The sequence below is a fragment of the Eumetopias jubatus genome, unplaced genomic scaffold (assembly GCF_037043125.1).
Source record: "Eumetopias jubatus isolate StellerSeaLion01/CBP00866 unplaced genomic scaffold, mEumJub1_p1.0 scaffold_2, whole genome shotgun sequence".
In the NCBI taxonomy this organism is placed as follows: Eukaryota; Metazoa; Chordata; class Mammalia; order Carnivora; family Otariidae; genus Eumetopias; species Eumetopias jubatus.
In genome coordinates, this window is record NW_028274808.1 from 198861543 (window position 1) to 198889296 (window position 27754).

Below are 27754 nucleotides of genomic sequence, written 5' to 3' on the forward strand. Positions count from 1 at the left end.
GGGTTGAAATCTACCTGCCAGGCTATGAACTCTGAAGTGAGCTATTTTGGCCTGGAGGAAGGGGAATCTTTTCCTGGTATAAAGACGCTAACCATTCCTCAAGGAACATGCCCTGGGGGCTACTTCCACCTTTTAAAATGTGCATAAAGTCCTTGGTCAGGCAATAACAGCCTTGCATCCTGGGCAGTCTCAGAGGGAGGGTGTTATATCTTCCTGTCCCTTCTCAGTCCCAGTGCCTCCCGACTCCTAACATATCAGTCAAGTGTCCTTGTGCCCCCCAATGTTACTTTTCCAGCACCTGAAATAGCTTTCTCCTAAAATAATGTTCCCAACTAACTCATTCTTCCTTCAAGGACACCTCCTCCAGGAAGCCCTCCTTAAGTCCCCTAGGGAGGCTCGGTGACTCCTCTGAGCTGCCACAGATCCAAAGAATTTTCCTCCATCTTGGTGCTTACCACTGAGGCAACAAAGGGCCACCGCTGACCTCAGGGCTGGCCAGAGGTGAGCAATAGGCCTCTATCATCCACTCCAGTGGCTCGAGTCCTTCACAGGGTTGCCAGATTGAGCAAAACAAAACGCACTTAGTTAAATTTAAATTTCATATAAACAATAAATTATTTTCAGTATATCACAAATATGGCATACTTATACTAAAAATATGCAACATAGGGGAAATACTAAAAGCTTACTTATCAGAAATTCAAATTTAGCACAGGCATCCTGTGTTTTCTGTCAACCTTCACTTTGGCTGGATTCCAGCCTCCAGGAGGAGACCTGGAGCAGAATGAGGTCGAACGTGCTGGATGACCCCAGGACCACTGTGTCACATCCCTGCCCCACAATGACAGCCCCAGCTAGAGAACAGCCTTCACATGGAGGCTTCCTTGACTCTCCCCATCCAGGCTGGGTGGGATGCCTCCTCTGAATGCCCCCGTGCACACCTACTTGCACACACTCACATGCGCACACACACACTCACAGCCCACAGCCCTCGCCATCCCTCCAACCCAGCCAGGCTGCCCTGTGCATCGTCCATCACCCTCAGCACCATGAACCCCAACAAGGCTCCTGCTGGGTCAGGCCCCGGGGGGGCCCCATCTCTGTGAGTTGGTTAGGTCCCACCAAGCCAAAAAGTGAGTTGGAGAAAGTAGCCTCAGCCCTGGATCGATTTTTCTTCTGCCTAATTATAAAATCCATTGCAGTAGAAATCACAAAACAGAACAACTTGGCTATTATAGGGACATGCTTTATGCTCAAAACTTAAAGAGCTTGTTTTAAAAACTGACTGTAAAACCACTTAATTACTTGGTTTTAAAGCCAGCCATGTGGAAATTATGTCCCCTTGATGTACGTTTTGGAGGTGATTTCTGGCAAAGAGAGCTCCACAGTGGAGCATATCATGCCAGGCTCCTGATGCTGCCTTACGTGTCTGCAGACCCGTGCACTCCCTGAGCTGCCCTCATGGCCACTCTGAGCCTCGCAGAGTCCCAGCATAGACAGCTGGTCACCCCTGAAGGTGAGGAGCCCAGCGCCCAGCCATGAGGGTCTTGTGGTGCCTGCCAGGCAGCTCCCATAAGAGTGAGGCTAGGACCAAGTTCTGAATGTTTTGACTACAAATCTTACCGTCTTTCCACCATTGCTACCTACCATCCATCTATCCAACCACCCACCCAAGTGGCACCCAGTGGCACCCAGGTGCCATTTATCTGTATATTTGGCTGTCTGTTGATTGTCCCATCCATACATACACCTGCCTACCCTCCCATCCATCCTTCCTTCCTTCCTTCCTTCCTTCCTTCCTTCCTTCCTTCCTTCCTTCCATTCAACAAGCCTTATAGAGGTCCTCGTATGCCAAGTTTCTGGGCAAGCAGGGAGGTGGGGGTAGGAATAGAACACATTCCCTGAGGAATGTGTGAGCTCACAGCCCACTTAGATCGCAGACCACTCTCCTGAGGTGGAGTAAGTTCTAAAATGGAGGTGTGTATAAGCTTCAACAGAACTCTGATGCGGGATTGGTCACCATAATGCAGCAGGGAGTGTTTCATACAAGGGGACATTTGCATTGGCTTTTGAAGGATATACAGGTGTTGACCATGTGTAAGAGGGAAGGGTATTCCAAGCAACACTTAGAGTTCTGAAGTTCAAGGTCAGGAACCTGGAGCTCAAAATCTGGCCCCACCCTCCCTGGCTGTGTTTCTGGGGATGAGTCTTTTTTTTTTTTTTTTTTTTAAGATTTTATTTATTTATTTGAGAGAGAGAGAGAACGAGAGATAGAAAGCACGAGAGGGAAGAGGGTCAGAGGGAGAAGCAGACTCCCTGCTGAGCAGGAAGCCCGATGTGGGACTCGATCCTGGGACTCCAGGATCATGACCTGAGCCAAAGGCAGTCGCTTAACCAACTGAGCCACCCAGGCGCCCTCTGGGGATGAGTCTTATGAGCTCAGTTTCCTTACCTGTAAGGGGGAGAATTGTGCTTACTCTGTGTTGCCTACTGTGCTTCCATTCTGTCTCATCTTCTCAGCTGGGACTTTCCCTCTGGGGTTCACAGCTGTGAGGGTGGGATATTCACCAGTCCCCGGTTGTCCCCCTCTCCTCATGACCCTGCCCAGTTCCATGGCTTCACATACCACGGACACACCACAGTTTACCTGCCAGCCCTGCTGTCACCCTCAACTCCACACTCCGCTCTCCTGCTGTCCCCGAGACACCAGGAAGTCATTACTAAAGGGCATCTCAGACGCGTCCTGCTGCACTCAGAACTCTCCAGAGGGAGGCACCACCCCCAGGCAGGCTGAAAGCCTAGAGGTCACCCTCGACCCCACATCAAGGGCACCAGCAAGTTCTGTGCTGCTACATCCCAACCACACCACCCTTGTGCCCAATCAGCACCCCGGTCCAGCCACCCCACATCCTCATGGTACGTCCCAGCAGGTACTTCTCTTCAAATAGCCTAGAAGCCTTCTGGCCAGCAAAACCTGCCCTGGACTGGCCGCCTCTTCAGCCCGTGCCCAGGGACAGGAGGGAAAGTCTCCTGTGAGGAGGGCCTCCTGTCCTGGTATCAGTGTTAGGCAGCCAGAAGTCCCAGCTCAGGCTCCAGGGGTGTGGACTGTGGAGAGGTGGCTCTCCCTGCTTGGACACTAGTGTCCCCGACAATAAAGTAAGGCATTCGGACCAGGTGACTGCCCTCCCTGCTCCACGTCCTGATGATGAACTATCTGGTGCGCTCTCCCTGCCTGCTCTCCTAAGGGGCATCTAGAAGATCTGCCAAGAACAAGTGTCAGGCTGCTACTCATGTCTCATAATGCGCTTGTGTTAGGGGCTGCTGTTAGGGTCATAATTGTGTGTGTGTGTGCGTGTGTGCGCTGTGCACGCACATGTGTGTGCACATGTGTGGATGTGTGTGTGTCGGTGTGGATGTGTGTGTGATTTAAAGCACATCAGGATATTGCACCATGAGAAGTGGCCTTGGCCCAGGTTTTGTCAGCCCTCCCCCCACCAGGCCCAGACACTTCGTTTCCCCCCACTTTGGAAGCAGAGCTGCATCTGCAGGAGTCTCTCACCAGCTCCAGGTCCTCTTCCTCCTGGGCTGGGGAACCACTGGGCATTTCTCAACCCTGGTACCTCTTTTCCTGCTAAAAGCTTTGCTCCTGCTGGAGAAGAACAATACAGGGTCACCTGCTTGCCCAGATCAACCCCCTCCCACAACATCACTATTGATTGTTTTCCTTGGTCTTAAAAATAGGGCACAAATGGCCCTTGTTTTTGCTGAGAACAGAGTTTTGCTTTATTACATGGTGTGGCTCACTGTGTGGCTGCTAGTCTCCAATGGACCAAGGTGTTCACAGTGGGTCCTCATTCTTTCGCTCAGTGCACACTATGGACTCCTACCTGCCACGTCCAGACCCTGGGGACACAGAGTGGCTGAGACAGCCAGAGCCCCTGCTCTTCAGGAGCTTCCCGCTGCCTGGGGAGATGGCTGCTTGGAGAAAATGAAGCCCTCTGAGGTCAGGTGCCCCAGAAGCAGAGCCTGAGGCAGGGATTTGGTGCAGCTGATGTGCTGAGGGTAAACACTCAGGAGGAACCTGAGGGAAGAAGCAGCCGAGGAAGGACGTGCTCTCAGGCAGAGTCAGACCTAGGCCTGATCTGCAGCAAGTTCAGGAGCACAAACCAGAGTTGCCCTCTTTGAGGCAAGGAGGCCAGCCTACCCCACCCCCGTGGAGCACTCACTGTGGACCACCAGGGGAGGGTATAACTTCCCGGGTGAGGGGCTCCTGTCAGCTGAGGGCAATTTTCTGGGAAAGGGGTCAGATGTGAGATGTTGGTGGCCGGCGCCGACGGTAGAGGGGGCTGGTACTCACCACAATATCAGCCATGAGGCAAAGGCACCCCAGCCTGGGGTATGTTACAGGTGCTTGATGCTGCTGACAAAGCTGGGCTTGTCTTGGTTTCTGTAGGTTGGCCTGCAGATTGGCAGAAGAAGAGTTATTTGCTCTCTTCTTACAGATTGGACATGGCAGGCCTGGGGGTCGGTAAGCGGAAGGACCTGGACTGAGGGTCCCACGGCAGGGGTCTCTTCCTCACTGCTTTGCTGCCACCTGGGCAGGCAGGCAGGTCAGTTTCCCTGGCTCTCCTGCTTCTTGCCCCCGTGGATACCAGCCTGTCCCGAGGGGCCCACCTCCGGCCGTCCCTCCCCTGTCTGCCTGTCTGCCACCCCCCTCGTTAATTCACCACCAAGAGGCAGTAGCCAGCAGAGAGGGGGTGGTGCCTGGCTGTGAATAAGAGATCGGGGTCCCATCCAGCTCTGGCTGCGTGAGGAGGGGGCTCCCGGGTCCTCGGTGAACCTCAGGCACCTCCCCTATCGGGTGGGGTTCTGTCTGTCCTGGGCAGTGTGGCCAGGCCTGGAGGGGGTGTGGGCAGGCTGGCCAGCCCAGACCCAGCCCGTGGGCTGCACTTGGTTAACAGGAGCAACAGAAGCAGAGGGACTTTTCCTTGGTCTCCAGAAGCCTTCCTTTGACCCTCTTGCCTCTCCTTTGCAAAATGCGGGGTGTGTGTGTGTATGCGTGTGTGTGTGTGTGTGTGTGTGTATGTGTGTGTGTTGAGGGGGTGGTGATTGGATAAAATCAAAGGTGGTGAAATATGTTCTTTAACATCAAATCCTTTTGCCAAACAATCTCATATAGAAACCCAGTCAATACATCAGATCAAAGAAAGCCTGCGCTAGATCCTCTCCGTCGCAAGCTCGGCCTCCTACGAGCTGACAGACTTCTGGGCAGGGTGTTTACCTCTCAGGAAAGCGGGGGTAACCACAGACTAGCCTCTCAGGAGGAGCCAGTGAGTGAGCACGCACAGAGCGCTCAGAGCAGCGTCTGCCCTCTGTGAGTGCCCCCCGAACGCACGGTATTCCTATTACTGTTGTTTCTATGTTCGTTATTGTTACTTCCACGGTCACATTGCCATGATGACGGGCTGGCCTGGTGAGTTCTGCACACGCTCACATCTGCACACGGTCACAGCAATCTGCGTTATTAATCAGTACATCAGGGACGGTGTGGGAGTTTAATGTCATTCTGGTCTGAGTAGGGTCCAGAAATACCCCTGTCCTGTCCCAGGTGCAGCCCCTCACCCAGGTCGGCTCCCAAGGGGGACAGAGCCGCCATCGAGGAAAGCCAGGGACCACCACCAGTGCTCCTCACCAGGCTGCAGGGGCCGCTTCAACCTGAGGCTTGGTAGAAGAGAGAGGCCAGAGGGGGGAGCGGGGGGAGGGAGGGATGGTGCCCCCACTCCTTCTCCAAGGGTGGGATCCAGGCTCCAGGGACCACTGAACTGAGTCAAGGTCACACTGCTGTATGCACATGGCCAGAAGTCAGCGGAGGTCTGCCGGATTCCAAAGCCCTTTTTTCTGTGCCTTGCAGAGTTGAGCTTGTTATAAAGAAAAATACCGATGCTGTCTGTGAGGTAGGGAGCCCCTCGTCACTAGAGGTATCCAAGGGACACTGTTGCAGCAATGCCAGCATCAGAAGTGTGCTGGCCTGGCTGGCACCAGCTGAGGCTCTGCAACTTGGCCAGCCACCTATTTCTGGGTGTCACTGTCTTGAGTGACAGGAGACGGCTGGACCTGCCCTGCTCCACCTCTCCACCCCTACCTTCTCCTTGGTCTGTGCCTGTGGGAGGGGGGACGGCCAGACCTCCACCGTGAGTGCTGTGGGGGTGGGGTCCTGGGAGCCCGCATGCTGGGTGCTCGTCCATACTTCTCCATCTGGAAACATCCACACTGATGGTCCTCACTGGAAACCAGAGCCTCGGTTCACATCGGTCTCCATGTGACTGCAGAGAGCCCTCGGGAAATCTCCTACTCCAGAGCTCTTTCCCCAAGAACTTTAATTAAATCATCATTCATTTTCGGTGGAAGGATGAGAAGGAATTGACAGAGGAGACTACTCATCTCTCCCATTATCACTGTGTCTGTTCAGTTCCCCACCACTTAGGAGGCATCTGTGCCGACCCTAGGGCTACTCCCTGACCCTAAGGAGTAGAAGCCACAGGACTCACTGGTGACTGATGGCACGTGGCTAAGAACACAGAAAGAAGGGATGGAAAATCCCTTACCGTCCTTCACACCATCCTTCCCCAGGGACACCAGTGCCTCACCTTTGACAGTCAGTGATGCTTGGGGACACCAGTGCCTCACCTTTGACAGTCAGTGATGCTTGGGGACACCAGTGCCTCACCTTTGACGGTCAGTGATGCTCGGGGACACCAGTGCCTCACCTTTGACGGTCAGTGATGCTCGGGGACACCAGTGCCTCACCTTTGACGGTCAGTGATGCTCGGGGACACCAGTCCCCCACCTTTGACGGTCAGTGATGCTCGGGGACGTCAGTCCCCCACCTTTGACGGTCAGTGATGCTCGGGGACACCAGTGCCTCACCTTTGACAGTCAGTGATGCCTGGGGACACTAGTCCCCCACTTTGACGGTCAGTGATGCTTGGGGACACCAGTCCCCCACTTTGACGGTCAGTGATGCCCGGGGACACCAGTCCCCCACCTTTGACTGTTAGTGGCACTACCACTGGCCCATGGCTTCCCTGGCAATGTCCTCTCTGGTCCTCACCTCACCTTCCTGCTCACTTCTCAGTCCCCACAGGCTCCTCTTCGGCACCGGAGACACCAGGCCCCTTTGGTTTACTGCTTTCCTCCCAGTACTGCCGGCAAGAGCCAGACACTCCTCCAGACTCCCAGCTGCCTCACCCGGTGGACATCCAGTCCTGCTACATCCACCGTCTCTACATCTGCAGCCCTCTCCCCCGCCATGGCCTCCTCATCCTCCTGCTGGATCTGGCCCATCTCACTCTCTTTGGTCTTGCCAGTACCCTCCTAGACAAACCCCCAAATTGTTAAATTGTCGGGCCCTCGTTAGGGTTCCTGATTGTCTGTTTATGTGTGTCTCTGGTCGTGGTGTCACCACAAGACTGTGGGCTCCAGGAAGCCACGGACAATGAAGCTGCCCCCACTCTGTCCCCAGCACGAGCTGACGTGCGTTCCGTGGATGCCCAAGTGAACAGTGACGGGAAAAGCACTCTGCACCGCTTACCCATCTCTGCAGGTGCAAGGAAGAGCCTGGACACCTTGGCGGTAGCCTGTCTCCAGCTCAGCACCCGTGTGGGGTTACTGCCCTCCCTGGGTTATTCTCGCTTCATCCATCAACAGGGGTCACGACAGTAAGTACCTCATTGGAGGGTTGTTCAACTATATAGAGAGCATTCAGTGTAGTGCCTGGTATACAGTAAGTGCTCAATACATGCTATGTACAAGCATGTTATGACCCATGCTGTGATCTACTCTACATAACGCAGAAGCGTTTCAATCAGGTGAGCCGTGATTCAAGGTGATGTCAGCTACGAGACCTTGCCAGGGATTGCCAGGAGAGAATTCGGGTTCCTCACCGAGATGAGGCCTTTCTGCTTCCTCCTTACTTGCTTCTGTGACCACAGAATATCAACAGTCCTCACATTGATGACCGTGGCCTTGACCACCCGGTGTAGACATGGGTTCATGTCAGACATTCACCTCCAGGGAAGGTGAGGAGAGTGACGGCTAGTTGACTCCCATGTGATGTTTTCACCCACCTGACCGGCGCATGCAATACTATCTTGGTCTCTGTTCTCAAATGTTTCGAGAGAAAGCCTCCAGAGATCCCACGGTTGCTTCCGAAAGTCACCATCTTTACTTGGGAGGCTGCCGGGTCGCCGCTGAAGAGGCGTAGCGGGTACTGACATACGTCCTCTAGCTGCTGTTCAATTAGGGGCCAGATGAATGAACAAATTGTTCACAGATCTAATCGTACGTAGTTAATACACCCGTTCTGATAAAAGACAATCTTCCAGAACCAGTCACTCCAGAGAATTAGCCGTCTGCCATACTCTGCCCCAGCAAGCAGGCTTTTAGCTTTGTCTGCAAAATATCTTCAGACAGCCAAACAAAACACAATTAGACCATGTTCACTCCAAAGTCTCGGTGTGAGCCCCTTTAGAGAACAGAGCTCATCAATAATTACGGGGGAGGGGCCGTGGAGGCCTCTCATTTCACAAATGTGGCAGACAAGATTATTAATAAATGAAGGCTATAAAATAGTGGTGATGAGCTATCTTTTATGGCTTGAAATATGTTTGCCTTATCTAGTTACTATCGATCAGACGCAAGATATTCCAAGTCAGCCTCTGGCCAAAGGGAAAAGGTTTGCCTCTCTGTTAAATTTACAAATGTTCTCGGGGACATTTCCTGGCATGTGAGTGATTGTTGGGCCAGTAATTAAGCCTGAGCCAGCGCTTTCCTGACAATCCATTCCATAACTGTGTTTGTATGGACGTTTTCCTCAATTGTGCTGCATGCCCGTCAGCTTGAGTGTTGACACGGAGGCAGGTGGAGGTGGCCAGAGTGGGGGCTCGGTCCAGTGTCATGGCTCTCAGGCTGCGTGGGCCTGAGCAGGTCCTTTCTGCCTCTTTGCTTCTGGGTGTTGTCTATAAAGTAGAGACATAAACATCCCCCACCTTGTCGCTCTTGCAACAGAAAAATGAGAAGCCATGTGCTGGGGCCAAGTTCAGAGCCACTTTGGGGTCTTAGCAAACCCCCTGGATGCTGATAGGTAAGGGCTGAGAAGTCTCAAGACCTGGGCCGGAGCCTACTGAGCAAACTTTCTGATGAGACAATGGCTGGAAGTAAGGCCTGCTGTGGGTTGGTCTGAGGAAAAGGGAACGAGGTCAGCTCCTTCTATTGGGTGGAATAGCTCCAGACACTTCTGAGGGTCAGGGCTGGTCCAGAAGCACTTGGGACATCTGAGCAGGGACTTGGAGGCTGACAGCTGTTGGGGGAGCTGCGGGCGGGGGTCGGAAGGCTCAGTTCCAGGAGGCGGGGTGGGATGGGGGGAGCTCAGAAGGGCTGCTATCAGCACACACACCACACCTTCCTCCCTCATCTGTTAAACATTTTCCAGAAATGAGACTTCAGTATATTTGGTCAAGAGTGTTCAGCACTTGTCGGCTGAGCACCTGTCATGTGCCAGGTGGGGGCTTGGGATTCAGCAGTAAGCAAGATGGAGGATGTGTTCCTGACAGCGTGGTCTCGGGGGGGGGGGCGGGGGCAGACAGTCATGGGGGCGGACACAGAATGTGAAGGGAAGGCGTGGGACCTGGTTGGGGAGCATGGAGAGGCTCTGGGACCGATGGCTGTTGACACCTTGATTGTGTCTAATGTCGCTGAATATGCCCAAAGGGTTAAAACGGTAAGTTTTGTGTTATGTATCTTTGCCACAATTAAAAAAATAATACTATAAATGGATGTTTTCAGAGTGTTAATAATTGTTTTTAAGACCATAGAGAACATTGGCATCAGGGCCTGTTTAGATGCATGCTCAGGAAGGGCCCCCCATGCCCCCAGAAGGTGGTCTCTGAGCTGGGGGGCTGCCCTGCTGTCAGGAAAGCACCCCCCAGAGCAGGAGCCCCAGCAGGAAGAGCCTGGGGCCAGTAGGACTGAGTGAGGGAGGGCTGGGGTCTGGGCCTAGGCTACACACCCACAGGAGGTGGGCAGGCAGAGGTGCAGGGCAGGACTCGGGAGGGGGCTCCCCTGTCGGCCTGCAGGCGCTTGCCTCTTCCGCTGCCCCACCCCCTCCTCATGGGCTCCTCTTGGCAGGGCTCCCCCTCCCCACCCCAGCTCAGCACTTGGGTCACTCTCAGGACCCCCAGCCCCTGTGACTTCCAAATACCTGCCCCCAGTGCAGATTTTCAGGGAGCTGAGCTCACCCCAGATGTCCAGCCCCTGTGCCCCTTCCTCCACCAGGTGTCCCTCAGGAGCCGCCGCCCCAGCATGAGGCTCCAACAGGCCATACCTCTGTCTGCCCTAAGCCAGCTCTTTGTTTCGTGCCCTCCCCTCCATCAGCTGGGCCAGAAGCTTGGGCGAGTTCCCACATTTCCCCATTCTGTTCATTCTGCACTGAACCCACTAAACTCCCGGCTCAGCCGTGTGCTGGAATCTGCCCTCTCCTCTGCGGCGTCACGGGGCTGTCTCACCTGGATGACCTTCATGGCCTCCATGTCAGCCTCTGGTCTGCCCCAGGCCTCAGCCTTCACTGCAGTGGGAGGGAAGACAACCAAGGCCATCTGGGCAAAGAGGGAAGCATTCTAAAGCGGAGCGGGAGTTTGGGGGACTGGAGGCCATTCAGGACGGCGGGAACTCAGGCCATGTGACCTCACACCTGAGGTCGGCAGGGTGAGGTCATGGGGCAGTGTCATGAATGCCCTCCCCAGGAGCAACACTGAAGGGTTTCCAGCAGTCTTACGTTTGCGTAAACTCAGATTATCCTTGACTTTTCCAGGGATATATCTTTCTGGTTTAAGAAAGCATAAAAATAATGATCAGCCCTTGGGTATTTCTCCAACACCTTCAAATAGTGTACCTAATTTGGGATCTCCGCACAGAAGAGATTACCGCCTCCAATTTAAAGTCGAGGAGAGTGACTCACCCAAGGTCACAGAAAACAGAGATGGCAGAACCATCTCAGAGTCAGACTCTGTGTCCTGTGACCACTTCTGTGCTCCTGGTTACCCACACCGAAACCATCGTATGGAGTGATTAGCTCCGACGACTCTGGGTAGCTGATCCAAGTGCGTGCTGAATATCCCAGCAGGACCCATCCATCCACAAGAGTGCGACTCTGGGCGGGAGAGTTATTTTTGCTCATCATGACTCACACAGGCGTGTGTGAGATGCTCTGCACCGCTTCTAATTTAAGACTGGAGGGTGGATGCTGCTGTACTTGTTTGTCTCGGCTGTCTGCCTCTCTTGGCGTCAAAGCCAAGTTTTCTGTGTCCCTCGCTGGGCACATCTGTCTGGCCAGGAATAGACCAGGTAATTGCGTTTTAAATAGGTTTAACTGCCGATGACAGGGATCCCGGGGGCCGGGGTGGGGACCTTTTTAGGGATAAACTTGGGGAAGGGCAGACTAAAATAAAAAGTCCTCTCCTGGTTGGAGTTCTGAATGGAAACCAGAGATCTGTTGCACATTCAAAGGGAGCTCTAGCAGAGGCGAGGAATAGTTTCTGGATGCTGTTTGCTTCCCTTTTTAAACTCGGAGCTTTGAGAACTGTGATGTTTGAGATTGCCTCAGCCAGGCAGGCTGAGAGGTTGGCACCACCTTTTGGAGGAGAGGGGCCGGGAGCCCTGCAGCAGCAAGTCTTGGCCCAGGGAAGGTGACTTGGCGCCTGAGTGGGGCGGGGCCGCACGCGGTTCCCACGGGCGGGGATGGTTCAGGTGGGCAGGTCCAAACCAGAGTCCAGGCCAGCAGAAATGTGTAGAAGGGTCAGTTAAGGGCGTCTGGGCCCCCAGCTTCAGGTAGGTCTCCTGACCAGGTGGAGAGGGAGACATGAGTCCCGTGTCAGGATGGCACACGGTCTGGGGCGCCTGGGTGGCTCAGTCGCTGGGCATCTGCCTTCGGCCTCAGGTCATGGTCCCAGGGTCCTGGGATCGAGCCCCGCATCGGGCTCCCTGCTCGGCGGGAAGCCTGCTTCTCCCTCTCCCACTCCCCCTGCTTGTGTTCCCTCTCTCGCTGTGTCTCTCACTGTCGGATAAATAAAAAAGTCTTTAAAAAAAAAAGGGTGGCACACGGTCTGCCCTATCTCCTCGGAGCGTCTTTCTGCATGTGGCCAACTCCGACCCATCGCCACTGGGATCCTGCGGTGCATCTCCTGTAGAAACTTCCGGAAGGCTCTTGTCTACTCCAGTCCAGCCTGGGGGAGGGCTCCCCACCTCAGGGGTTGCCTGCTTCAGTGTACCCCTCACACTGCTAAATGCCTTCCGCTGTCTTCTGTGAGCTCCCCACCCCCGGCACGGGTCCTGGGGGGCTTGTTTCCCTGTTGGGGTCTGACGTGCAGCTCAATGAGTCAGTTAATGCTTTGTAAGAATAAGACCAAGAGTGTGGGCCCAAGGGAAGAAGCAACGGATGAAGAAGATCAGAAAGCTCCCGTACCCCTCCCTTCTCATGGCCAGAGGTCCATCCCCAAAGCCTGGACGGACCCGCAGACCCCCGGAAGCCGCTCCTAGTAGTCCTTGAAGGTGGGAGGGCGTCTCTAGACCTCCCAAGTGCATCCCCCCGGGAACCCTGGTGTTTGCGGCTGCTTCCCGGGCAGGGGCAGGCAGGTCGCTGGCCATGATGTGTGCTGGTGGTGTGGGCGGGGGATGTCGGGAGAGAGGAGGCCGCAGACCCCGGCCGGCAGTGTGACCTTCCACAAGGCACTTGGCCTCTCTGGCCGTGCCCCAGCCCATGCCCCAGACAGAGAGGGGTCATTCCCCTGGGGCAGCTCCTCTGCCCTCTGCCCACAACTGTCCTGGGGTCTTACAAGGCACGGGGCCATATGCTCCCTGTCCCTCGCACCACCACCTATGACCTGCCTCAACAACATGACCCCGACTCCCCGCGGTGCTTGGAGAACTTCTGCGACAATAAACCGAGTTGTCCTGGAGGGTGTGCTCCCACACGTTCGGTCTGCTCGTTGTGTCCCAGGCACCGGGCGAAGTCTGCTACACACTTTGCGCATTGACTCTTCCGGTCGCCTCTACAGCGGGGATTCCCCTCTTTATAGGGGAGGAAACGGCAGCCCAGAGAGGTGAGGTAACTTTCCCAAGGCTGCACAGCTCACAGCTCACGGGGGCAACTGAGGCCTTGAAGCCCAGCTCCGCGTGCCCCCAGAGCCGCCCTGTCCCTCGCCCCCCTGTGCTTGTGTTATGGCCTCGCCGGACTCCTGGTGCTGTCATCAATGTTCTCTCCACCCTGCGGAGCATCATCAGAGTGGCTGCGAGTGGGGCTGTGAGCCACAGAATCCCGGGGAAGGATGTGGCGAGGGATGTGGGTCAGCCAGCGTGCTCACAGGCACAGAGCTAGTGGGCTCAGAGCTGAGAACCAGCAGGAACTATGGCCTAAAGCAGGTGTCCAGCGGCACGGCGTTCAGGGCTCACCAGGGACTTTGAGAAAGTGCAGATTTCGACCCGGGTGGGGCGGAGGCACCATACTTCCTGCAGCCTCCATGACGCTGGGGCTATAGGTCCCCGAGTTTATTAGCTGAGCTGCTTTGGGATAATGGGGGCGGGCTTCAGGGGTGTGCGACCCACACTTAGTGCTTGCTGTAATGGTTGCCTGCACCGTGTTGAAATTCTTAATTCTTTTTGAGCATGGATCCCTGCATTTGGGGCCCTACAGGTCACACGGCCAGTCCTGGGATCCACGCTCAAAGGGGTCTGGCCGCTAGTCCTCTGAACCTGTCCCATATTTCTCTCCAGCACGTGGCCTCTGATTTCAAAACACCCAGCCTCGTGGGCCCCCGGAACCCAGCGCAGGTACCATATGCTGGCCCGGAACAGTAAGCAGTAAAAATACACTGTTGGAAATAGTCTGGTTCCCAATTTGGAAGAACAATCTGCCAGCCTCCACTCAGCGCGGTGCTAATTGATTTGTTTCCTTTGCTCCAGTAATCCTTTCCTTGTCAGCACTTTTTTGTCCCCCATCTTTCCTGGCTTACTTGTCCCACTCTGAGGCCCGAAATAGCCCCCGATCCAGATTGCTGGGCCCCCGGCCAGAATGACTTCCTCGGCTTCTTGTTTCTCCACCGTGGTACCACTGCAGGCGGGGCCTTGGCCATCACGGAGGGCTGGGTTGGAGAGGCGACCCCATACCCAGAACCCTAATTCTGCGTGGGAGTAGCACCAGCACCTGTTTATTGGGACGTGATACCCAGTCGGTGCCAGGCCCTGTGCTCCGGGCTGGAGGCATGGCTGTGACAAAGACACAGGCCTTGCCTAGAGGGGGAGGCGGACTCCCGAAGAGAGCACTAAGAATGTTGGGCTGGCGCAGATGAATGCACAAGATGCTAGAGGAAGGGGCAGAGGACGTATTGGAATAACTCTGTGGGAGGTCATGTATCATGGAGGGCTTCCTGGAGGCGGTGACGTTTGCAATGAGCCTCAGTGGATGAGGAGGTATTTGACAAGCAGATAAAGAGGGGAAGGGCATCCCAACATAAAAACAGGATAGACTCGTGCTGGAGGCACCTGCAAAACTAAATGAGAAATATTCAGCTTTGTGGAAGCAGCCCAGAACTGGGGGCTCTGAACATTTTAAGAAGCCGCTTTAAGTTCATCACATGTGGATTTTGTATCATTTTGAAATTGTAAACTCTGATTCTGAATTATCTGCGATGAGGTTGGGGTTGTCTTGGTCCCACCGCGCATTCTAGCTAGAGGGAACCGTGCACGAAAAGGCGGTCAAGATGTGAACAGTCTCGGTGAACTGGAGAAACACAGCAGGGCTCTATATGGCTGACACACGGAGCCTGAGGCGGGGGCAAGAGGTGGGGCAGGGGCCCCACCCTCCGGGCATGCTGTCCTCTCTGAATGAAACACTGGGTCTGCCAGTCAAATTTCCATCCATTTTTCAAGGCTCATCTGGGGGTCACCTCCTCTAGGAATCCCTCCTTTTGGCCCTGTACCTGGATTCTCTTTCCCCCCGGCTCTGCTGCCACAAAGCCATGTGCACACCTATATCTTTGCTTGACTCTGGTTTTAGTAACGATGGAAGAATGAATGAATGAATGAATGAGTCTTCATTGATGTATGAAGCTCTGAGTAAAGGAGAGAAGTGAATGAGGGATTTGTTATGACGTCCAGTCTCCAGGCTTCTTACATATCCCTAGGAATGTTTTCCTCCCAAAGGAGAAGAGCGAACGAGCAATTCCTTTCGGAGTCACAGATTGAGTTGGACTTATTTATTCATTCATGCGGGCAAGCATTCAGTCAGTATCCCTCAGGCGGGATTAACCCACAGCGCCATGTCAAGCCTGGGCTGTATGCTGGCGGAACAAAACAGGAGTTAAGTCGCTATCCTGCGCTCAAGGGCACAATCTACTGGGGGAGGCGGATAAGTCAATAGTTGCAGCCTAAGAACATTTAGAAATTATCATCATGAGAAAGCGTTTTGATGAGTGACATTTGGCTTCCCTGGCCAGATGGCCGTGAGGAGCCTGGCGTGTGGGTGGCTGCCCTGGGGTGGGGCACAGAGTCTGGCCTGCGTGTTTGGGCGGATGTTGAGTGAACCAAGCTGTCTCCAGTACGATGTGTGAGAAATCTGGGTGATCTGTTTCATTCCTCCTGATTATCCGGGGAGGCCAGGAACAGCACAGAACAACATTTAGAAATAGAAGCAGGGTGTTATGGCAAGGAGAACACAGGAGCCAGAAAGAGCCCCCACTAGCCAGAGCTGGAGCGTTTGGGCAACGAAATAAGGGAACAGCCTTGAATTACAACTCAAAGTCTAACATAAATATGCATGAGTTCATAGTGACGTAAATAAATGATTGAGTCAGTAAGTGCGGGAGAAGAGACCAGTCTCCCACACAGAATTCACAAGAACGCTCGCAGCTCCAAGGCCCTCAAGGAGGGGAGCCGCCCTCCCCACCGCGGGTGTGGGCTGTGTGCGGGGCCATCCTCCGTGGAGACAGCGTGGACGCTGGAGCAAAGGAGTGCCGTTCCAGTGGGGGAGCCCTGACCGGCACCACGCGGCCAGCGAGGCCAGCACTGTGGCTGGAGTCTCCCCTCGATGCTGTGCTCTCTGGACCCGCTGCCGTGAGGAGGGTCCTCACCTCCGTGCCCTTCCTTCCTGAAACCCGTGACCTCGGTGTCACCACAAGGAAAGCGTAGATAAGCCGAAATCCAGAGGCAGTCTGCAAAATACACGACCAGAACTCCTCAACACTGTCAAGGTCAAGAAAAACAAGGCGTGTCGGAGAAAGTCACAGCCCAGAAGCCTCAGGAGACGGGACACCTGAATGTCATGTGGGGTCCTGGATGGGGTCCCAGACCGGGAAAAGCCACTCGTGGAACATAGCGCGTAGCTCAGACCATACCCACGCGTGGATGCTGGCTCCTTAGGGAGATATCCTAGCCGAGGAATCTGTGCCGGGGGTTATGGGACTCTCTGTACTATCGTTGCAACTTTTCTGTAAATTTAAAACTCTTCTAAACTACAACATTTATTTAAAATAAGAAAATAAATGACTTCTAACTCCACCACTTAAAACCAACCACTATTAACGTCCTCCGTGTTTCCTTCCGTTCATTTTTTCAGAATTGAGGTGTAATTGACATCTCGCACTACCTTAGTTTCGGGCGGACAGCATCGGGATTCGGTGTTTGTATTTACGGTGGAATGATCGCCGCCGTGCGTCTGGTTACCCTCCGCCACCGCACGCCCTTACAGCGACACTCTCTCGTGATGAGACCGTTCGGGATCCTCTCTCTCAGCAGCGTTCGGACATGCAGTCCAGTGTGTCACCACTCTGGGCACCCTGCAGCCCGTGACCTGCTCACTTTGTATCGGGCAGTTTGGGCCCTTCTGACCCCCTTCACCCCTCGCCTACCCGCCACCGGCACCGCCAACCCGTTCTCTGTATCTGTGAGCTCAGGCTTTGCTTTTGTTTGGAAGATTCTACCTGTAAGTGCGATCACGGGGTATTTGTCTTTCTCTGACTTTGCTCACTGGGCATGACGCCCTCAAAGTCTGTCCTTGTGCTCGCAAGTGACGGGGTTTCCTTTTATCTTATGGCTGAACAGTCATCCCTCCACTCTTATTTCTGTGCACCTCCGCTGACACAGTCACGCTTACTTTTATACAGTAACCATTGACAAAATTATCATATGCTTCCTTAGGATTTTGTCCGCAGGAAATACATAGTTGCTCCTAAGTTTGCACTCGCTACTTTTCATGCGTGAGTAAGCTCCCTTGCCATTAAACGTTTCCAGGGAAGGGTTTACATGAAGCGGGCTCCCTGGCCGTTCTTGGCCCCTCCGCTTCTCCTGTGTGGACCTCCTGTCCCTCCACCCAGAGGGACACCTCCCACACAGTCTCCTCTACCTTCTAGGAGCACGGCTGCCGAGGGTCAGGCTCTGGGAGCCTGCCCTTCTCTTTCAGACCCGTGGTTGGCTGGCACAGGCAGGACCCATGCTGGAGACCAGTTAACCTGCTCACAGGGCTCCTCAGCGTTTCCCTGGAAAGAGCGCATCAGATTCTCATTTGCAAAGACAGGAGCTTGTGCAGCTTATTGATTTATGTCCCGTGTGCTTTATCATCTTCTAGAGGAATGTTGAGATGTGGGAAGCCCATTGAGGTGGGGCATCTACAAGAAGGGGGCTCAATGCCCCACAGTCTCCCCCTTCCCCCAGGAAAGCTGGGCTCATCTTGGGCCGGGCTGGTCCCACCCCTCTACCCTGCCAGCACCCCTCCCTGCATGGACTCCCTCTTAGATCCAGACCCTGGCTCCATCTGCATGGTGTGTGACCTCAGGCAGTTTGCTTCCCTTCTCTGTGCCTCAGTTTCCCGACCTCTCCGTGGGCACCTTGTTTGCCACTTTCCAGGATGATCTCATCCTGAGATGGTTAACTTGATCCCATCTGTGAACACGCTGTTTCTAAGTAAGGTCACCTTCACGGGTATCGGGGTAAGGACTTGGGGACATGGTATCTTTCTGGGGGACCCCATTACACCCCCACGGTGGCCTCTAAGGCCTCACAGAACTGGACCCGCTGCTACTTCTCCAGTCCGTCCCCCTCCTCGGCCACCTCACATCTGAGGTCCAGCCCTGGTGCCCGCTGTCCTGGGTTGCCCCCCCACCTGGTCCAGTGCTTACAGCCCCCACCCCGACCTCCCCCACAGCCTGCTTTGTCTCCATGGGCCGCCGGGCCGCCACACGATGGTGGACACACTGACTTGTCTTGTGCTGCCCGCACAGAATGGATCACTCACAGCAGAAAAACCCAGCTCGTGGTCGGGGCCTCCCCGTGTGGACAGTGCCCAGCATGGGGAAATAGTTGTGGAGTGAGTGAATGAGTGACTGGTTAGCATGAGTGGGCGGGGCGGGGTGGGGAGGGGGCGGCCCCGCAGTTCCTGCTGCCCCCCCTGTAGGCTTGTGCAGAGCAGAGGCTCATGTCTCCCCTGATTGTGTTTCAGATCGTCCTGGTGAGCTCCTCGCTCAGCGACCGGGACCAGAGTCTGTTCCTCAGCACAGACGAGGGGGCCACCTTCCAGAAGCAGCTCATCCCCTTCTCAGTGGAAACGCTGATTTTCCACCCCAAGGAGGAGGACAAGGTCCTGGCCTACACCAAGGAGAGCAAGGTAAGCAGGCCCGGGGCTGGTGTCTGGGCCCGAGGGCGCCCGCTGCGGCTCTGTTGGGCGGGGTCAGGGGGAAATGTAGGCTGCTCATCACGGTGTCCCAGGAGCCCTTCGCCCCGAGGCCCGGTGGTCTGGGCGCCACCGTCGGCCATGCGGTGTGGGAACCGAGTGGGCAGAGGTGAGAGGTGCACTTCGCACAAATAAGCACGTGACACAGGATTGAAAAACAGGAGGTTCATTAGGGCTTTTCCTCTTGGCCTTCCCTTTGGGTGCACCAGCCATAATATTCCACACACCCTCCCAGCGTGGGATGCTTTTCCTTTCTGCCAGCCTGGGATGCTTTTCCACTTCACTAGGAGTGACTTGTCCTTCAGATCCATGTCCATGTCTTCTCCTCTGGGAACTGTGTCACCAGGGCCCCACAGGAACCTAAGGACCCCTCCCTGGGGTGATCGAGAGAACGTGGTGGAGGGTTCTTTCCAGGCCCAGGGGGTAGGAGAGCCCGGGGCTGGTGCTGGCAGGTGCTGAGGGCTGGGAAGGAGGGTGCGGCAGGGCGCGGAGGGCACTGGAGGACGAAGGGCCGCCCTAGCCACCCCAGAGGCCAGGATCCGTTTCCTGTAGTGCTCTAGCCAGTGACCACAGGCTCCATGGCTGGCCACTCCAGAAGTGTGGTCTCCCACAGTTTGGGCGACCAGAAGTCCAAAATCAGTTGTGCTGGATCAGAGTCGAGGCGTCTGCAAGGGACACGCTCCCTCTGGAGGCTCCAGGGGGGACCTGGCCTTTTCCAGCTTCTGGTATCCGGGCAGCTTGTGAAGGAGCCACTCCAGTCGGCAAGGGCTGTGCCTTCCTCTGTGTCCCTGCTCTGTGTTCACAGAGCGTGAGTGTGCGTGAGTGTGAGTGTGTGTGTGTGTGTGTGTGTGTGTGTGTGTGTGAAATCGGAGAAATCGCCCTCTGCTCCCTCGGGGGGACCCTGGATCGTCTTCTCATCCAAAGATCTTCACTGAATCCCGTCTGCCTTTGCCCTATAAGGTCACTTGCACAGGTGTGGGGACTGGGACATGGCTGCCTTCTGGGGGCCACATTTCAGCCTACCGTCGTGCCCAATAGGAGGTGCAGCCCCCAGAGTGTCCAGAAGGGGCCCAGAAGGAGGCCTGGCCTGGGATGGGGAACCCAGCCAAAGCGGGGTCGGGCAGTGGATGCCATCCTCACAGGCCAGCCCCCAGGGCGGAGAAGGGCAGAGAAGGGCAGGGCATGGTCCAGAGGCAAATGGAAGCTGTCCGCTTCAGGGTCTTCCTGTGCACCCCCAGGTCTGCTTGGGCCCCCCTGTTCCACACTCTTCTGCAATTTAGCGCCTCTCTTTCCCAGGGCTGATCCCAGTGTGCTTATATATCTGTGACATTATTTGATTACGTCTGCTCCCTGCAGACATGCTCTGGGTAAGCTCCTTGAGGGCAGGGACTCTTCCTAGTTTGTACAGCATTTCATCTCAAGTTCCTGGCTGAGGGTATTGGTTGGATGGATGGACGGGGAGGTGAGGATGGATGGATGGGGGGGTGGATGATGGATGGGGGCTGGGGGTGATGGACGAATAGATGGGTGGGTGCCAGTCGGTTGGATCGGTTGGTGATGAATGATGGATTTCTCCCACGAGGGATCACCTGGGTCAGAGGCCTCCAAATGCAGACTTCTGGCTGGTCTGAGCCGTGGTTCGCTGCGGGACCTGGCCTCCTTGCCGAGGTCTGGTCCTTGCTGAGTGGCGTCCCTGGTTTGCCCCAGCTCCAGGGACCGCCTCTTTGCTCCCTGCGCCTTCCTTTGGGACAGCATGTGCTTCTGGGTATTAACAGCACTACTTAGCCTTCCATGTAATTAGACTAAAGCACAATCACGGAGACTTATTTTCCTGCAGAAATTGACTGCGTTGCAATTGCTCTTTAATTTATGATGCCCTGAGAAATTAATGGAGCTGAAATCTCGGTTATTTTCCTTGGTTCTTTCCTGTGACTCTGAGGAAAGAAAAAGGGGAGGAAAAATGGCTTCATGGTGGTTATGAAAGGAATGAGGAATTTGAGGGAAATTAACGACTGACAGTAGGGCCTCGGGTGTTTGTTTTGTTTTGTTTTTTTAGGGTTTTATGGTTTTCAAAGCTCTCTAACTTCGAAGAAGCGGGACGGTGCGGTGGCACCACGCTGGCTCTCGATTCCGACAGACCCAGTGTACTGGGCCGGCCTCTGCTCACCTGAGTAACACATAGCCCCAGGCCTCAGTGATGCCCAGCAACAAGCGTTATTGCTGGTTCTCGGGTCTGTGAGTTGGCTAGGGTTCTTCCAGGTGCTGCTGGGACAGGTTGCACACGGCTCCTGGCCAATGGCAGGGTTCAGGTCTCCACGCCTCTCTTGTTCTGGAACCTGAGGTCCCCGGGGGACAGGCTGTTCTCATGATGGAGGGCAGAGGCCCCGGGGTGGGGTGGGGGGGCAGGGAAAACCGCCCCAGTAGAGTTGGCATGTCTGCTTTGACCTGGGTCACACATCGTAGGCCAAAGCAAGTCACCTGCCAAAGTCAGAGTCAACAGGGTTGGACACCAATATTCCGTTGTCAAGGACTTGCTGACTGGTACAGAGGCAGACACTCCCCTCTGGTTTCCTCCCAGGTGCCTGCCCCTTCCTCCAGCAAACACTCTGTCCTCCCAGCCTCAGACCGCCCTGTCCCCATGCTTTCACTTCCCCCCTTCACCGGGACATTGTAGCTTGGGGTGCTCTGAGGCTACCTTATTCAGAGCCTGGGCAGCCTTCCCAGGTGAGACCCTGATGCGGTGGTTTTTATTTCAAGGCTCAGCAAACTACTGGGGTCCTGGGATCAAAGGATGTCATAGCCAAGCAGCCCCTTCCCACGCCAGCTCTCCGGGGACCACTGGCGCCAAACTGACCTGCCTGGGTCCCTGTGCTCGTCCCTGGGTCCTGCTCGCAGGCACAGCCCTGGACACTTACCTCTAACACTGTTATGTGTTATTCTGCCTGCCATCAAGAACCTCCTCTGTTTCCCAGCACTGTGAGAAATTAATCTGAGCCTGGGACTGCCTTCCAGAAACTTAGTAGGGAAGAAAAGACACCTTGGATGACCAATCTGGGAAGCCTTCCTAGAGGAAGGGGGTTTGAGAGAGGTGTAGAGAATGGATCGGGAAGTACGTTTACTTTTGTAACACAACTTCAGAACAGCAGAGAAGATTGCACAAGCTATTAGAGAAAACCGAACACTTGCAGTCCTCCAGCCTAAGCAAAACTGTGTTTGTGTTTATCCGTGGTGACACGAAGTGGAGTGGCTGTCAAGGCGGGGAAGGGTTGGGGGGCGGGCAAGCATTCCCCAAAGAAGGGGCGGGCAGAGGTATTGGTTCACAGCGGCTGCCCTGAATGTCAATCAGTAGCTGAGTCGTCCCCGCAGGGCTCCAGACGTCAATGCCCCGCTTCCTCCCTGACCTCAGACTTCAGAATTGGGCAGAAATCGGGCTTCTCTGAGTAACAGAACTATCTTGTGAGCCAGGAGAATCTTGCACCTCAGTGTGTGTTCCCCTTTGCCCCAATCCCTTGTCCAACAGAGCTCAGGGCAGGAACGAGACTCCATGCTGGATAATTTAAGCAGAAGAAGGATTTAGCCTGGGGCACTGGGTGTTCTCTAAATTGTCCAGGGTCTAGGCAAGGGACTTCAGGCCAGATCCCCAAGAATCCCTCCCGGGAGACATAGAGCTCTCCCACCTGGGGAGCCTCTACCTCCCGTGTCATGAGGGGCAGGACCGGGAGCCCCACTGGACTTACCAAAGTCAGGGACATACAGCAGATGTTGAGACCCAGGCATCTGCCTGGCAATGTTCATGGAGCCCGTGGCTAGACAGTGGGATGCCGGGTCCAGTTGCTGCCTCCGCCACAGCCGTCCCTCTAGCCTCCAGAGCTGAGGATGGATGCCGCAGCATGTCCCCGTGACCTTGCTGTCCAGCAGGCATGGCCCTAGGTAGCCACCTTCACCGTCCAAACCTCCCACGAGTACATCTCTGACCCAGAACTTCAGCTGCAAGGGAGTCTGAGCAGGGCTGGATTTTCACTTTCCAGCCTGTGTTCGATGAGGCGCCCTACAGTGATGGAGGGAAGGATGCTGAGAGCCAACTGCCATGCTCAGCACACCGCTGAGAGCCTGGGCCGTTGGCAGAGGACAGCACCTCTAATAATTGCATGAGACCTATCGGCACGCATGTCTGTGAATGACCTTCTTCTGACCTCATCTTGTTGCTTCGCCTTTGTTTCTCCCTTGCTCTGACTTTGGAGCACTTCATCTTTGTGCCAGAGTAGCTCTGGTAGGCCACCTCCACTCCTTTCCTGGACCAGCCACCTGGAGTCAGTCAGCCCTTCCACAGGACACCACTGTGCGGGGTCCACTGCAGCAGCTAGGATGTCCCCCATGTGTTTATTCCTGTTTATTTGCTGGTGTTTATCTTTTATTAAGTGGAAATATTCTATTTCTGCAGCAGTTGGTGGTGCATTATAAAATCACCTCCCATGAGAGCAAATTGGAAAGGCTCCAGCACGTCCCGGGGCGGGCGTCATCAACGCAAGTACCTCAATGGGGATGGCATCCATAATGCCATCCATTAATGTGGAGGTTGTATTACCAGGCTCCCGTAAATTGATGGCTGCACACCCATTTTTTATTTGCTTACTATTTGAGGATGGGATCTGTTCTCTCCCGATCTGTAGATGGGTAAATTAAGGCATGAGGTGGAGGGGGTCCTGGCCTGGTCACTCAGATGGCCCAGAGAAAGGACTAGAGGTGACCTGGCATCCTTCCTGGGGGACACCTCCACCACTGGGGTATCACACTCTGGTCCACAAGCAATCACGGCATGGCTTCAAGCAGCTTGCTTACCTCTCTAAGCTCCCATTCTTTCATCAGTAAAGGGGCAATGGCCCATCTTATGGTGCGTGCATGCGCGTGTGGATTAAGTGAGCGGCCTTTGACAAGCTCTTAGCTCAGTACCTGGCTCCGTGAACAGCCATACCTGCTGCTAGGGTCTCCCACTGAGGCCCTTCCAGAAATTCAGTGCCACCAGCTGCTTGAGCCACAACTATTTATTGAGCACCTCCTGCGTACGTGCCAGGCAGGAGTCCACGTGCTTAGTAAGATGGATGAGTTCCTTGTGCTCCTGAATCTTACGTTCCAGGGGATGAAAACTTTCCAGAAACCCCTTTTAAATATTAAAGTGATGATTTCATATCGTGTACCCAGCAGACATGGCCTGGCACCTGTTTTGTAAATAAAGCCTCACTGGCACATAGGCAAGCCCATTCATTTCCATATTGTCTCTGGTGACTTGCTTGTTCCAGGGGCAGAGATGAGTAGTTAGAACAGACACCGCATAGCCTGCAAAGCCAGAGATATTTACTGTCTGGCCCTTTCCAGAAAAGTTTGCCAGCCCCTGCCCTAGGATCAGATTTGTCCATCCGTTCAGCACACCCAGTGGCCATCAGTCCGGGGCTAGGCTGGGGAGGGGTGAGCTGTACAAACTTTTGCAGAGGAGCAGGAAACAAAACCTCCAAGATGGGGAAGAAACTAAGCAAACAGCTCTGGGGCTCAGGGGGTGGGAGTTCTCTCAGCAAGTGTGAGGCTGGGGGGTCAGGAGAAGCTCCTAGAGATGCAGGCAGCAGACCTGGGCCTGTGGCAGGGAGGGAGGGAGGACACCAGAGGTGGGGGTGGTAGGAGGTGGGCTTCTGGGATGGGCTGTGTTGTGTGTCCCCCAAAAGCTGTATGTGGAAGTCCTCACCCCCCCCAGCACCTCGGATGTAACCATATTTGGAGATGGGGATTTTAAAGGGGTATTTAAGTTAAAATGGTTCATCTGGGTGGGACCTGGTCCAGTATGACAGATGTCCTTACACGAGGAGGAGTTAGGGATACAGACACACACAGAGGGATGACCACATGAGGACACGGGGAGAACATGGCTGTCTGCACCCCAAGGAGGATGGCCTCAGAGGGAACGAACCTGCCCACACTGTGGTCTCAGACTCCCAGGCACCAGGACTGGGAGAGAATAAAGGCTTAGGCTTTAGGCCCCATCCACGGTGCTTTGTTCTGGTGGCCCTGGCACCCACAATGCTCACAGATGCTCAGCCTCCTTGTTGAGCAAAATCTCATGGTCTTGGGCATTTTCTTTGTGCTGCTGACAGCAGGGGATGGTGGCTTACCACAGGAAACCCCCACGTTTGTTAAGAACAGGGACAACACTCACTGTTACCACGGGCTCACACACTCTGGAGTCACGGCCATGCAACACGACTCTCTCCAGGGTCTGTGGTTGAGTGTCTGGCAGGGAGAGCCATCCTGGGGTGGAGCGTCTTCTCATGGGACACAGTGGGTAGGACACCATGGTTAGGACGGTGTGGTTAGGACATCGTGGTTGGGACGGTGTGGTTAGGACGCCATGGTTGGGATGGTGTGGTTAGGACGCCGTGGTTAAGACGCCGTGGTTGGGACGGTGTGGTTAGGACGGTGTGGTTAGGACACCGTGGTTAGGACGGTGTGGTTAGGACGGTGTGGTTAGGACGCCGTGGTTGGGACGGTGTGGTTAGGACACCGTGGTTAAGACGCTGTGGTTGGGACGGTGTGGTTAGGACGCCATGGTTGGGACGGTGTGGTTAGGACGCCATGGATGTGACGGTGTGGTTAGGACACTATGGTTAGGACGGTGTGGTTAGGATGCCGTGGTTGGGACGGTGTGGTTAGGACGCCGTGGTTGGGATGCTGTGGTTAGGACACCGTGGTTAAGACGCCGTGGTTGGGACAGTGTGGTTAGGACGCCATGGATATGACGGTGTGGTTAGGATGCCGTGGTTAGGATGGTGTGGTTAGGACGGTGTGGTTAGGATGGTGTGGTTAGTACGCCGTGGTTGGGACGGTGTGGTTAGGACGCCGTGGTTGGGACGATGTGGTTAGGACGCCGTGGTTGGGATGGTGTGGTTAGGATGACGTGGTTGGGACGGTGTGGTTAAGATGCCATGGTTAGGACGCCATGGTTAGGACGGTGTGGTTAGGACGGTGTGGTTAAGATGCCATGGTTAGGACGCCGTGGTTGGGACGCCGTGGTTAGGACAGTGTGGTTAGGACAGTGTGGTTGGGACGCCGTGGTTAGGATGGTGTGGTTAGGACGGTGTGGTTAGGATGCCATAGTAAGGATGCCATGGTTAGGATGCTGTGGTTAGGACACCATGGTTAGGACACCGTGGTTAGGATGCCGTGGTTAGGACGAGGATAACTCACCGAGGCGGGATGCATCGGGTCTTCTTTCTACAGCTGTGGGGAAGAAGGAGGCACAAAGGGAGTCTACCAAGGGTGGTGGAAGGATCCAGAATGTGGGACTTGAACCTGTGGCCTCAGAGGTGGGGCATCTACTAGAAGCCAGGTAGCAAGGACGAGGCCCCAGATGGAGGTGGAAGTGGGCTGAGGGGCGCAGGAGGGTCCTGGAGATGAGGAGCAGAAGCGCCAAGGCTCCTGGGGCCAGGTGGGCGACAGCACTAGGGGGCATGTCCTAGGGCACCCCTCCTCCAGGCCAGAGGGGGGTGTACAGCAAAGGGGTAGCACTGTAGCCCAGTTTTGTCCTGGGCCCTGAGCCCTGACACAGGCTTCTTGACCCAGTGGACTGGGTTCTGAGCCTGGCTCTGCAACACCAGGGCCTCTGAGCATTGACCTTGGCCAAACCTTGACCAAGAGGTGACTTCAGACAGAGTCTTGAACACTGAATGAAGACAAGGGAGGCCATTGCAGCAAGATCGAATCGCAGGTGCTGATGCTCAGAGGACCCCATGAGACACATTAGCAACACCATCACACAGGACCCCAGACCTGAGCGTGACAGGGGCATGGGAGGTATGGGGGCATATATGGGCCCGGCCGCCCAGGCACCCTAAGTGCCCGTGATAGGAGTGTGGGCGTTATCCCAAGGAAGGGCTGGTGGCATCCCCTGGAAGGTCGCAGGAGAGTGACGTGGTCAGGTGTGTGTCCCAGAAAGATCCCAGTGGCTGTCTCATGGAGCAAGGGCTGGATGGGAGGGCTGAGGGCTGCAGGCAGGAGGCCCAGAGGAAGGGTTCAGGAAGCCACAGAGATGCAGGCGGCTCAGCAGGGTGGAGAGGAGGCAGGGGTACAGCAGCCGTGGGTTAGGTGGAGGACGTTAGCACATTGGGAGCCTGTGACTTACTGGGTGTGGCAGTGGGGTGGTGAGGAGAGGTCTGGGGTCCTGGCCTTGGGAGCTGGTGGGTGATTGGCACTAGGCAGGTCTGGGGTGGGCTTCCGGGATGGGGGTACCTCTGCCCACACTGAAGGCCAGGACGGCACAGGGTTGATGCTTGAGGAGCCCCAGTTTCCCTTCTGAGATTCCACAAACTCTTCCTTTGTGAACAACAGCAGAAACGACACCGTGACCTCACTTGCTCTCCATCACTTGGGGCCCTGATGGGGACAGGCTGGGTCAGATGAGGAGCCTGTGTCGTGCCGGCCCTGAAGGCCAGCAGATGTGGGCTCCAATCCAGCGACTGTTGTCACGGTTATTAGACCCCTTTCACAGATGGAGACACTGAGGTCCAGTGGCTGGCATCAGCCTTCCTTCATCTTGAGGTCTGGCCGTGAAATTGCTCTGCTTAACTGACTTATTCTAGACACGTCTTGAGTGCAGAGGAGTAAAGGAAGGGGCATTCAAATCACAGAGAATCCAAATCTGGCCTCTACCAGCGAACAACCCCGGGCAAATCACTCAGCTGCTCTTAGCTGACCTTCTTGATCTGCAAAACAGGTTGATTAAAGTATCCGATTCACAGAGATGTCATGAGATGGTCCGAGAGGGGACGTGCTCGGCCCGCGCCCATGCAGTCAGCTCTCAGCAGCCGCTGGGGGTTGATGATGATATCCCTACATGACGCCGATGGAATTCGTGGGGCACATAATTAGTCCAGCCACTTTGCAGCGGTGCCTGGGATCAGCGCACACATCCCAGTAGGGCCGGGCTCTGGATCCCCGTTT

General features: G+C 55.1%; 1 protein-coding gene across 2 annotated transcripts in view; it reads left to right on the forward strand.

Annotated features, from left to right (window-relative positions):
• The window catches only part of SORCS2 (sortilin related VPS10 domain containing receptor 2), a 461295-nt gene that overhangs the window by 362135 nt on the left and 71406 nt on the right, over positions 1 to 27754 (forward strand). For both annotated transcript variants that reach the window (XM_088020885.1, XM_088020886.1), the window contains exon 4: positions 18542 to 18706. In XM_088020885.1, the coding sequence (XP_087877011.1) occupies positions 18542 to 18706 (165 nt within the window). The remainder of the gene's footprint in view (positions 1 to 18541; positions 18707 to 27754) is intronic.